Source organism: Rosa chinensis, chromosome 5 (genome assembly GCF_002994745.2).
Source record: "Rosa chinensis cultivar Old Blush chromosome 5, RchiOBHm-V2, whole genome shotgun sequence".
NCBI lineage: Eukaryota > Viridiplantae > Streptophyta > Magnoliopsida > Rosales > Rosaceae > Rosa > Rosa chinensis.
In genome coordinates this window covers 29345967-29358748 of record NC_037092.1, presented here as the reverse complement: position 1 = coordinate 29358748, position 12782 = coordinate 29345967, and the positions used below count along the sequence as shown (strand labels likewise).

General features: G+C 37.6%; 1 protein-coding gene across 10 annotated transcripts; it reads left to right on the top strand.

The window, feature by feature from the left end:
- Nucleotides 1-5067: 5067 nt before the first annotated feature.
- On the top strand, nucleotides 5068-11683 carry LOC112203590. 10 transcript variants are annotated; one of them, XR_005799792.1, is made up of 11 exons: nucleotides 5068-5444; nucleotides 5680-5741; nucleotides 5829-5980; nucleotides 6093-6191; nucleotides 6342-6409; nucleotides 6551-6849; nucleotides 6944-7009; nucleotides 7087-7245; nucleotides 7425-7469; nucleotides 8129-8291; nucleotides 8388-9326. XR_005799792.1 is itself a non-coding variant. In XM_040506358.1 (8 exons), exons 4-8 carry the CDS (start codon nucleotides 6762-6764, stop codon nucleotides 11396-11398), a joined length of 519 nt encoding a protein of 172 aa, XP_040362292.1. In that variant the 5' UTR covers nucleotides 5068-5444; nucleotides 5680-5741; nucleotides 6342-6409; nucleotides 6551-6761; the 3' UTR covers nucleotides 11399-11683. The 10 variants fall into 10 exon arrangements, 1 of the variants encoding a protein (XP_040362292.1); XR_005799797.1 differs by lacking the exons at nucleotides 8129-8291; nucleotides 8388-9326 and adding an exon at nucleotides 11175-11674 and having other exon boundaries at nucleotides 7181-7245; XR_005799795.1 differs by lacking the exons at nucleotides 8129-8291; nucleotides 8388-9326 and adding an exon at nucleotides 11175-11674 and having other exon boundaries at nucleotides 7431-7469.
- The last annotated feature ends 1099 nt before the right edge of the window (nucleotides 11684-12782 follow it).

Genomic DNA, 12782 nt, shown 5'->3' with positions numbered 1-12782 from the left:
TTTTCTCCATTTTAGGGAAAAATTTGGCTATTTTGCTCAAACAGATTTCCTATAATTATCCCTAAAATAGAGATAGAGATGAGAGAGAAAAACAAAATTCCCTATATTTACAGTAATATGTAAAATTTAGGGAATGATTTAGGGAATAATTATGGAATCTGTAAAATAGAGAATTTGTTGGAGTTGGAGTAGATACTTTTTTGGAGATTTTAATTTTTGTTTCCCTATAATAATATCTCATAAAGAAGCTGTTGAAGATGCTCTAAATATGTGTCAGAGCTTATTCACAATGTTACTTGGAGATGGGACGTGCAATTATTGACCAGGTACTTTACTCAAGCATATATTGACTTACTTTTGAGCATTCCATTGAGTAGAAATGCAGCTATAGATCGGCAGATATGGCATTTCAACAAGAAGGCTAGGGTGTCTTCACTACAAACAGTGCATATTATGTAGCAAGAGATTTGGCTTTGGGGCTGATCTTATCCCCTCAACCACCTACTGACCCTTTAGAGGTGGTCTGGAAGACTATATGAAGTGTGAAAGTACTAGGTAAAGTGGCCTTGAATGCATGGCGAATTGCAGCAAATATTCTTCCTACAAGAAGAAATTTAAGCTTGAAAGGCTATGATGGTGATACGGGATGTGTTTTGTGTAGCCATGATCTGGAGGATAGTTTACACTTGTTTATTAATTGTCCTTAGGCAAGTGATATTTGGTCAAAGGCCGGTTTACAATGGTCAGTGAATGGTGCTGCGTCTATGCATGAATGCTTATTGGATACACTTCCTAGATTAAATAAGGAAGAAGTGAATAAGACACTTATGCTACTTTGGGGAATTTGGAAAAATCGTAATAGCCAAGTATGGGAACAAAAGAGTAAGCATGCTTCGAAAACTTTCCTGATTACTCTTGGCTGGTATGAAGATTTCAAGAGGAGCAATACTATTCCAATAGTATGTTGCAGACAAGGAGTTAAGTGGGTTAAACCTAGGGCAGGACAGTTTAAGATGAACTGTGATGGAGCGTATATAGCTTCAACTAGACGTGGAGGAGCTGGGTGTGTATTGCGGAACAGTGAGGGTGAGTTTTTGGCTGGTACATCTCGCCGTCATGCACTACTTACCTCCCTTTTTCACACCGAGCTGCTTGCACTAAAGGAAGGCTTAAGGATAGCGATGACTTTATAATACACAGAGATAACGTTTGAGAGCGACTGTGCTCTTTTGGTTCAAGCCTTCCAGCAGGAAGACCAAGACTTATCTACTATGCGCCTATTGATTGACGAGATTACAAGCATGCTTCAGGGGAATCCTGGTTTTCAGGTTACTCATGTACAACGAGAAGCAAACACGGTTGCACTTGTTAGCTTCTCATATAGCCAATCATGGTTTGTACAAGCTCCTGACATTATAAGGGGTGTCTTTTGAAACGAGAGTTCTCGTTAATTGATTCAATGAAATCACTTTTCAGAAAAAAAAAAAAAAAAAAAGAAGTCTGCAATAAATTTTTGAACAGCATCCCATTGTGGCCAATCTCAAGTCTAATCTTAATTGTTCTTATCTTGCAGGGATTCTGAAAAGTTTTGCCCATATTTCTGCCATAAATTGTAGTAAACCTCTCGCTTGACAGGTATGCTCTTTTTTTTACCAAATTGTTTTCCAGATATAATTTTCAATTTAAATTTTGGTCGGCGTCCCACTGGGGCAATCTCAAGTCTTACCGTAATTGGTCTCATCTTAACCATTTCTAGTTGCTCTAAAAAATTGGATCGACAAATCTTCATACCTTTTTTTCTTTTTTTTGATCAAGAATAACTTCATTAATAATGAACTGCTTACAACGAGTTTTATACAACAACTCTAACACAGAAATAGCCATTAGATTTCACACTGGAACTCTATAATGACTAACACTACAACTAAATGACAAAGACAACAAGCGTCGGAGCATTAACATCTCACCTCTCATCCAGCCAAGAAGAACACTGAAACTAGACAACTCACTTGTGTCGACACTAACTCGCCCCCCAGAGTTCACCTGACCATCTTTGATCGACCAAGCCAACACTCGTTGTGACCTAAACCCGACCAAAAGGATTGTCGGACATTTAGACCTAGGACTAAAGTAAACCTAACATCGTCACCACCCTATTGTCAACACTGTCCACCCACAATTGCTCCAAGCCGCCATCGCCTCCGACCCAAAACCAGACAGGAACGACCCTCTAGAAGGCCAATAATGCTCTTCTGTGCACAACCAAACATTTTCGCTGACCCAAAACCAGATAGGAACGTCCCACTAGAAGGTGTAGGAGAAGATTGTCTCTGTCACAACCTGTAGTGTCTTATTACCAAAAAAAAAAAAAGACAAACCCTAAAACACTATTAACAGTCAAGCCCGCCACCATGGCAAACCCGATCTAGTCGCACAGCCACCATCCCACCACCACCCTTGACGAACAAGCGGCGCCCCACCCACCACGATCTCCACCTATCAACCCCTCTTTTGCCATCCACGTAAAACCTGGATCACATGCTCAACCATCCACCAACCAAAAGGAACCAGCAACAAAACAATTAAAAAATAAAGACTAAAAGCCCACCAGCCAGGGCCCAAAGCCATAGACCCGGCCCAAAAACCTCCATCCTCCCAAACCTCCAGACTGATCGCAGAGAGCCAATCCCACTGTCGTCGGATCTGTGGCAGCACCACCAACGAATCATTGCTCAGCAGTGAACAACTACCTCCAGCTGACATTAGTGGTGAGACCATCGGACAACCAAATCTATTTTGGATCCGTGTTGTCCCACATATCGGAAATTCCACCACTGGTCAGATCTCTGATACTCCCTCGCCAACACCATGGAAAAAACCACCATGCATGCCCGCTCTGGTGACCCCAGATCCCGCCGCCAGCCATTAGCCCCCCAACGACTGACCTCTGTCACGATCGGCCAAGCCTCCAGGTAAACAGATCGCATCGATCCATCAGGCCTAAAATTACCGCGCAAACATTCATCTCTAGCCACCCCTACGCCAAAGAGTCCCGGCGGTGGTCATTGGATCGTCACAGGCCCGTCCGACGACGACGCCCCAAGATGATCCGCCGGATGGAGCATAACTCACTCACAGATACCAAGCGCGTGCAACGCGTTCTACAGACTATCACTTGTTGACTTTATATACGAGACGAGTAAGTTAAATCTTCAGACCTTAAATACTTGTTTCTTGTTTAAATTTAATTTCTTTACCTCTTAAACTATCAATTGATATATAATCAGCCTCTCATCAATGACTTAGTGAAGCTTTTGAGACTTAATATAATTGATCTTGTTTTATACACATTCAAGCTGAATCCGAACATTGCACTTTGCATAATCAATAAGTAACACATATTATTTTCCTTTGTTATTTTTCATTTTGGATCAAAGAACCTTTCATGTAATTGGTAAATTTTTGTTTTGATTTTGGGTCTTTGTATCTTTTATATGATTAAATTTTGAAATTATATAATATTCAAAAACTTATGGGTTCAAATGTGGCCACCCCATCTGAATTTGACGGGAAAAAAAAAACAAGGGTAAACGTTATAAATGGTCCCCGTGGTTTGGGGTCATAGCTATGTTTGCCCTTATGGTTTAAAAATATCTAATTTTAGTCTTTGGGTTTGATAAATCATTTAATCTTGGTCCACCTATAACATTTTGTCTAACACTGTTAGCGAAGCTTTTACATGCGCATCTCATGCTGGGGTAATTTTGTCTTTCACATTTAAACTATAGTCACGGAGTCATCCACTCCTTATTTACAACGCCACGTTTCAATTGCGTCGCATTCTTTACATCTGAATGTTTCCCGAAGAAAGAACTGCATAAACCTAGTGGTCGAAGCTGGTAGTGCAGGAGACAACCCCATAATCATTTCGACTTGCCATGCCAACCGAACAACAATTGAATAAAGTTCTCTGTGTTTCCTAAATGGAAGGGAGAGATTGAAATATTTATGATGTGTAAAAGCTTCATCAGTAGGCAATTATCCGAGTCATATAGTAATACTTCTATTTCTTGAGACTTATAATGTATGCTTGGGACAAAAAAATTGACTGGAATAGGAAGATCAAGAACAGTCTCATGTCTGTCATTGCATGATACAACAAATCCAGGATACCCACGATGATCTGGGTGTCTATCTTTCAGGCGAAAAGGGAAATAGATAGGCAGGCCATGATTCAAACACTTCCATGTCTTCTGTGCATGCATTTTGGGTTGATCCAAGAACATTGAAGAAAGTGGTGATCAATATATACGAAAAACGAAAAGATTTGCCGCAATCTGTTATATATGTCTTGGTCTTGGAAGAGAAGTTTCATGAAACTTGCGATAGGCCCATCTTTTAATTGGTTCGGAGCTATTCCCAAAAATTGAAATTGATGTCATACTTCACTCTGCATCGCCCATTCGATTTTTCTCTATTATATCTAATACCTAAGCCTCCTTTCACTCTTTGAAAATGCAATTCACATATATAGTCAGCCAAGAAGGATTGGTTGGGAATAATTTGACCCTTATATTCTCAATGCCTGTGCTCGAGTTTCTGATATTGTATCTAGCTAGTAGGCTCAAGCTTGTGCATTGAAACTTGGGTTCGAATCATCTGTTCGTTTCTAAACTTGAAAGACATGGGTAATTGCAGCTTAAATGCAAAAGACAAAATTATCCTAGCATGTGACGAGGTGAGGGTTTCACCAATGGTGTTAGATGAAATGTTTTTTTTTTTGAATAAAGGGCTGGTGTGGCTGCCCTCAAGCCTTGATTAATGAAACTGTCGAATATAAAGGGGGGGACATTGAGCCTAAATCTATGATTACAATAAACACCTAGAGTATTTTCCGAAATAATATCAGAAAGCTCTACAGGAGACTTGTATTCTAACAAGCACGATAAAATGTTATAACTAGACCAAGATTAATTGATTTATTAAACCCAAGGACCAAAATTAGATATTTTTAAACCAAGGGGCACATGTAGCCATAGGTCAAAACCACGGGGACGATTCGTAACATTTGCCCAAAAAACAATAATAATAAAGAAGGGGGAAAGTTGCGAGTATAGAAGGCAGAGCGTTGTTCTGAAAACTCGCTCATCGGACTCATCAGACTCATCCCCCACATTCATTCCACGTCAACCCAGTTCAAATCCAATTCGATTCACCAGCCCCCAAACCCTAATTCCCAATTTATGAGCCATTGCAAATTAGGAAAGCTCGAAATGGCTTTGACCCTCACGCATTTATACTCTCTGCCTCCTTCACTGTCTTTGCTTCTTGGCTTCAATGGTTGCCAAAGCTTCGTGCTTTTTCTGCAAGGCCGAGAGTGATCAGTTCGTTAATGGCTGGGAGCTCAAGGATGGGTCTTTCGCCCAGCTCTGCAAGAAATGCCGGTCAGCCCAGTTTTCTTTTTTATGTTTTTAATTTTGTGATGATATTGGTCTGTTTTGATTGAATTGAATTGGGTTTTTTGTTTACGTTTTTGCGTTGAGGGATTATGTTTCTTTATGTAAATTTTTTTTTTTTTGATTGAATGGATGGTTTGTTTCTGTGTGTGGTTTTGGGTTGAAAATGATTTGATGCTCCAGTTGATTTGTCATATTGTCTTTTGGTTTTAATTTGGTACAGTTGTTCATCTGTTTGTGGAAACAAATCCAACGCCTATAGAAACAAATCAGAAAACAAACCAGGTAATTGGAAAGAAAAAATGGTCTTTTTTTTTTTTTTTGGTTTTTATTACTCAACCTTTATTAGTCATAAGTTTCTATGATTTCCAGTTATACTTTGATTTCAAGTTTTCACCAAGCAAGTGAGCTACTACTCTGTACTTGAGTTTGATATGTGACATCATTGCTTCTAATAAGAACAATCTCCAAGGGACATTGAAACAGGTCCAACGCCTGTAGATACAACTCTGAAAGCAGACCAGGTAAATAGCGTCTTTTTGACTACTTGACCTTCATTCCAATCATATGTTTCTATAATTTTCATTCATATTTCTTTAAGCTTTTACTAAACAACGAGCTACTACTCTGTGATAGAGTTGTGACATGTTCTTTCATTGCTTCAAATGGGAACAATCTCCGATGGTTATGGAAACAATTCTAATGCCTATAGAAACAAATCAGAAAACAAACCAGGTAAATTTTTTTTTTTTTGGATTACTCAACCTTTATTACAATCATATGTTTCTATGGATTTCTAGTTATACTTGATTCTAAGTTTTTATGAAACAAGTGAGCTACCACTCTGTTCTCGATTTTGATATGTGACATCATTGCTTCTAATAGGAACAATCTCTAAGGGACTTTGAAACAGGTCCAATGCCGGTAGAGATACAAGTCTGAAAACAGACCAGGTAAGTAGCTTCTTTACGAGTACTTGACCTTTGTACAATCATATGTTTCTCTATAATTTCATTTATATTTCAATTTTATGCTTTTACTAAACAAGCGCTCGCGTGGTTGGATTGTGATATGTGATATATTGCTTCTAATAGGAACAAACTCCAAAGGATATGGGCGTGCACCTAGTCTTCTAGTCTTTTTTGTCTAGGCTTGCCATTTTGGCTTGCCTTAAGCTTGTGAGCGACCAATGTATAATGAGTGACCTATCACTATGTACCATCGTGGTACCACCACAACTTCTTGACTGTCTTTAGATGGCAGCGGAAGGGTATGTAATGGCTATTCTGGCTTCGTATCAATGATATGTCTAAGACGCATTTTCAAAAAAAAAACTCCAAAGGATATGGAGACAAGTCCAACGCCTGTAGAAACAAGTCAGAAATCAGACGGGGTAAATAGCTTCTTTTCTATTGTTTCAGTTATACTTTGATTCTGAGTTGTTAGTTTGTTACCACTGTGATGAGAGATATTATTGCTACTGATAGGGACAATCTCCAATGGATATGGAAACAGGTCCAACACCTGTAGAAACAAGTCTGAAAACAGACCAGGTAAACAGTCCCCCTTTTTTTTTTTATTACTCGACCTTTATTACAATCATATGTTTCTATGATTTCCACTTTTCCAGTTACAGTTTGGTTCCAAGTTTTTACCAAACAAGACAAGTAAGCTACTACTCTGTAATTGGCAGCTTGTGATAAGTGTGCCATTGCTTCTAATAGGAAGAATATCAAAGGGATTGGAAACAGGTCCAACACCAGAAGAAACAAATCAGAAAGCAGACCAGGTAACTAGCTTCTTTTGGAGCATTCTCCCCTCATTACAACATACTTTTCTATAATTTCCTGTTATACTTTGATTTCCATTCAAAAAAGAAAGTTATACTTCGATTTTTAAGTATTTACCAAAGAAAGTAGCTACTGCTCTGTTATTGAGTTATGATATGTGATACCATTGTTTTAATAGGAACAGTGTCCGAGCGATATGGAAACAAGTCTGAAAACAGACCAGGTAAATAGCCTTGTTTTGAGTATCGAACCTTCATTACGGTTGTATGTTCCCAGGTCATACTGTTTTTTTTTTTTTTTTTAAAATAAATGACTACTGTTAATTAAAAGTATTCACCATTCATAAGGGTGTCACAGAAGTCTTCCGCACTAGGCTTTTCAAACTTTTTGCTCCAAGGGGAAATTGAGTAATTTTCTATGTTGTTTCCGTCGAATATTATGACTGTAATCTGAAATGATAGAGGAGATACTTTTAATTATAAATTGCAGCCATATATACGTTTTAAGTGTGAGCCCTGGAAAAATTCAAAGATTTTAGTAAGATTGTTTAAAGAATTAGACTTTTGATCAGGATGGTTACTTAAATCCTCGAGAATATTAACTCAAACTTTCCACAAGGTGGAATCTGTAATTTTTGGACTCAATGCTAAAACACGCGACGCGACGAGTCCGTGAGAAATTTCTGGGAATTTTTTCGGACCCTTAATTTTTACGAATTTTGAAAGTTTTGAGATCAAAGAAATCAATTACGGGAAAATAGGAAATCACGTGGAGCTATCTCAGCCCTCCAATTCTCTACCGCTTAATCTTAACCGTTCAAATTCAAATAAGGGCAGCCTATAAATAGGCCTTCGATCTGATGAATGACTATGAAACCTCCAGAAGGATTCAGAGCCTTCGAGACCCGGCGACCCGTATGGAAGACCCGACCGGAACTTCCGCTTCCGGCGACGAAACGACGGCGGACCACCCGCGTTTGGCTCGTCTCCTCAGCGCTGACATGCCTATGATGGTGGATCGTGCAGGGAGATTCGAAGCTCGAAAGGTTTGTACTTTCCAGCGATGTTTCTGCAATTTCCGGTGATCTTCGGGGCTATATAAGGTAGGAAGACTAATCCTCTCTTCATGATCTCCACGCTAGTGTACTCAGTTTTTGAATTCGATCAAGTTTGGATTAAATCGCGTCTTGGTTGGTTTCGGTCTCGTTGCGGTTATCGGCACCGGCGGTTGTTCTAGCTCTTCTGGGTTCATTTTCCGTCTTGCCTGTACCTGCAGACGTGTCAACCTCAACTAGAGCTGAGTTTTCGAAGTTGCTGGGTTGGTGTACATCTGCTCCTTCGTTTTTCACCGTCGAAATTCCGGGAAGTACCGTGTTCTGAAATTGAGCCTAGAAATGATGAAGTGAACGGTACCCAGAGTTCGGAATTACCTCTGCTCGTTGTGCACAGAGCAAGTTGCTAATGGGTACTTTGCTTTTAGTCAAATTGATGAAGTTGGATTCTGATCGGGTTCTGTTAATTGTTTGTCAAAGGTAAATTTGGAATTCCGAAACAGAAATGTTCTTCTGTCAAATTTTGTTTGTGACTTTCGATGATGGTTTGTGTTTGAAATTGAGATTATCTCTGCTTGGTATTGTTGTTAGAATGGAAATATGGAAATTGAATGGATGTTATGATATTTGGAACATACTGTGATGTTTGCTGGGATTGAAGTCATTGAACTATAGATTGATTCCTAGATGGAAAATTGAGTGAATACCCCAAATGTGAAAGTGAAATTAGCGTGTGCCATGTTGGATTTCGGTTAGAACTTGATTCCTGTTGTGAAAAGTGTGATTAGTGAAAGGTTGTTTAAATCAAAATTGGGTGTTCATTGTAATTTGAGGGAATTACTATGCAACGAGATTACTAAGGAAAATTTATTGTTAAAAAAGCATGGGAGTTGGTCGGTATTCCAATTTTAAGTGAAATGTTCAGTAGTTGGGCTAATTATCGAATTTGTCAAGCTTAGGAGGGTGTATTGTATTTGGATTTGTACAGACTTTTTTCAAATGACAGACTTTTTGAAAAGTTCACAGATTCTTTAAAAAGTTGATAGACTGTTATGGATTTCTTAAAGCCATTTATTTTAGCAACAGATTTTTATTGATTCATGAAAATCTATATACTTTATTATGAATGACTTCTACAGATTACCTAGGATGTACAAAATATAAAAAAAAATAAAAAAATAAAAAAACAAATGCAGCCCAAACACAAAACAAAATAATAACTTGTTGTCTCTTCAATACTCCAGTATCTTCTAATAGAAATTGACTCAAATAAATGATTGTTAGTCTGTCTAGGAGTTTGTTCTCATTCCTAATCTCCCAACAACATAAATACACAATATAGATCACTTGATGTTTATGATTAATTATTCTCATCAATTTTATTTTCGCCGATTAACATATATTGTAGCAATATTGGTCAATGTCTTGATCTATAATCAATCAATTGAAATTCAATCGTTCAACCTTTGTTTGAACCATAATATAAATTCAAATTAATGAGAATAATTAATTAATAAGATAAAATTTAGTATGGTTCAAGGTCTTAGGGTTAGACCACAATATTTGAGTTTTAAGGTTTCATAAATCATTTTTATTGCTATTAGGGTTCGAAGTATCACAATTGAAAAAAAAAAAAACAAAACAAAAATCACATTCAACAACTACAATGAACATGTTGGATATCAAAAAAGGTTGATATCATAAAAGATTAGAAAAAAGACAAAAAATTAAGAAAGAGAGATGATGAAGGACAAACTTCTTCGCGCGTAGAGAGAATAACTTTGATAGACCTTTTTTTTTAAGAGGAAACTTTGATAGACTTTGAAATCTTTGGTCTGGAGGTTGGAAAATTATTGGAGTTTGGTATGTATAGTTAACACTACAAAGTCCATGATTATCCATGATTTTCTAATTCCATAAGTATGAATGATATTTTGAATACCTCTGTACTTTTATTCATTTTTAAAAGTCCTAATTGAATACCCCTAGATTTTAGTGGAATTCATGAAGTTTTTAAAAATCATAATTGAATACCTCAAGACTTTCATGGATTGTTAAAAGTCTATATTGAATATGCCCAGACTTTTAAATTCCATAGATTTCTTTAAAAGTTCCACTAATTTCATATACAATACACCCCCCTTAGTCAACGTTGGCAATTTGGGGCAAACTTTGATAAATTCTAGTCAAATCAGGAAAAGTTGGTTGGGCGATTAGACAACCGTTGAGACATTAAAGAATAGTTTTGACGGATTATTGCCGCTCATTATGTCGGAATTTAGGACTCTAATTACCCAAGGAACGGAAGGTTTGTGAATCTCAGACAATGTGAATTAAGCGACTTCGGAATTCAGATAGGGGATTCGAGGTCTTTTCTCGGTTAGTATCTTTGTTGTTTTATATAAAGCGATGCATGTTAAATTGCATGGTGTGGTAATGTTTAAATGCAATGCATACTAACCACTTCTTGAGAGATAACATTGATGGCTTGAGAGCGAAGGGTGACACTGACTTCATTGGGTTCGATCCTCAAAACCTCCGGAGGGTTAGCTACACCAGTCGGACGGTGCGCGATCGTAATGACAACCCGATTCTGTGTGTGTAGCTAGGTAGCGGATGCTCTCGCTACGCTTACCTGGTTATGAATTGATTTGAGGTAAGGTCGTGTAGTTGGCCTATGGGACCGGTCATCAGGTTGGGTCCACATTCATTTGGAATTCATGCATCGGATTTTATATCGGAAAATAATTTAAGTTTGTAGTTCTTAAAGAAATTGTATTTACATTTGTTTTATACTGGCACCATAAAAGATAAAAAGTTTTCAAACCTAGCCGGGGTGAAGCCCCTACTGAGCACGAAAACTCACCCCTATAACAGTGTGGATGCAGGTACTGTGCATTGGTGACGGGATTGTTGGACGGAGTGAGTGTGTAGATTCAGCTTGGGTAAATGTTTGTAACAGAAGGTTCCAAAGTTTAATTCAATTTCTTGAGTATTTAATATTACCTCGGATATCGTTGGTTGATCATCCAATTCAAATTCGATATTCGATATTCGAACAAGTTGATTATTTCTTGTTTCCTTATTTACTCAAGCTTTAGATGAACAAACATTTGAAATAAAGGTTTTAAAGTTTTCACCTCAAAATTATTTTAAACATTTTCGCTGTGCGGTTTACGAAAAATTATTTAATAAAATGCTTTGCGGGTTTCTGGAACGTAATTCGAACTATCGGTTTATGTTTTAGGTCTTGCAGCACTGTGACGTGCTCAAGTTGGTGAGGTGCAGTTTGGGGTGTTACATTAAGCGCACTTCAAATGTATTAAGGTTTAAGACAAATTTGAAGATACAAAACGACCATCACAAAACAGAGGTTATCCATTCATCAAACGAACCGACCGGAGAAATAAAAAATGTCAAAATCAGAAATTGGGAAGAAAACAAAACCTTTGGATAGAAATCTTGCGCATGGGAAGAATTAATGGCTCATTGTAGTTATTGGTAAAAATCTCTAATAAAAATACAACTTTTGAATATTACAATCCAATCAAAAAAGAAAAAAAAAACTTTTAAATATTAGTTTCTTCTTGATAAAAAAAAAAAAAGTATCCCGACCTGAAACCAAAACCGATTCTAAATTCAGACTTGGAGACGACCACTAGGAAATTGCAGAACCCGCATCAAAATTGTAGACGAGGATGGCCATACCAATACAACGACCCTGAAAACTCCAATGTCATACGGCAACATTGATGCCAAAAATGAATAACTAGTCTACGTTTTCCGGAGATTCATTTTGCCTTTTTTTGTTGTATCGATAACAATCATACTAGCTTCTGCACTAAAGTTAGTTTAGTTAATTAATTAAGCATCTAGGAAGCTACATCATATCTAATTCTGTAGACAAGTAAGAGAATTTTGTAATCAATTGAGAGAAATTGGAACCATGCTTTAATGTTCGTAGGAAGCTACGTCTTATCTACGTCTTATCCATGATACAGCGAATCAGCGATTCCGGCCACCTAAACTTTCAATCACTTCCAATGGTCTATCCACAAGCTTCGAAGTCCCATGTGACGAATTATTCGAATCGGTGAATTCTATACGGAAGAGCTAAATGCAATAGGGTTTTTTACTTCAACAGTGTTTGAACTCTTCAAGGACTTTTGAAATGATACCTGAACTTTCAAAGTTATCAATGTGATACTTGGACTCATTTTTTCGTATCAACGTCGTACCTGCGGTCGATTTCCGTCACAGAACCGTTAACTATGACCACGTGCCAGCACGTGAGGCACTTAATGGGGTTAAAAGACTAATTTACCCTCAAAAGTATATACTTCAACAGTGTCTGAACTCTTTGAGGATTTTTGAAATGATACATGAACTTTCAAAGTTATCAATGTGATACCTGAACTCATTTTTTCATATCAACATCGTACCTGCGGTAGATTTCCGTCACAGAACCGTTAACTATGACCACAT

Excerpts from the sequence above, each read along its gene's own strand:
- LOC112203590 (XM_040506358.1), top strand. The coding sequence starts at position 6,762 with ATGTCTAAGACGCATTTTCAAAAAAAAAACTCCAAAGGATATGGAGAC. Across the intron at positions 7,010-7,149 it reads CAAGTCTGAAAACAGACCAG|CTTGTGATAAGTGTGCCATT; the intron begins GTAAACAGTCCC and ends TGTAATTGGCAG. Across the intron at positions 7,246-7,424 it reads CAAATCAGAAAGCAGACCAG|GAACAGTGTCCGAGCGATAT; the intron begins GTAACTAGCTTC and ends TTGTTTTAATAG.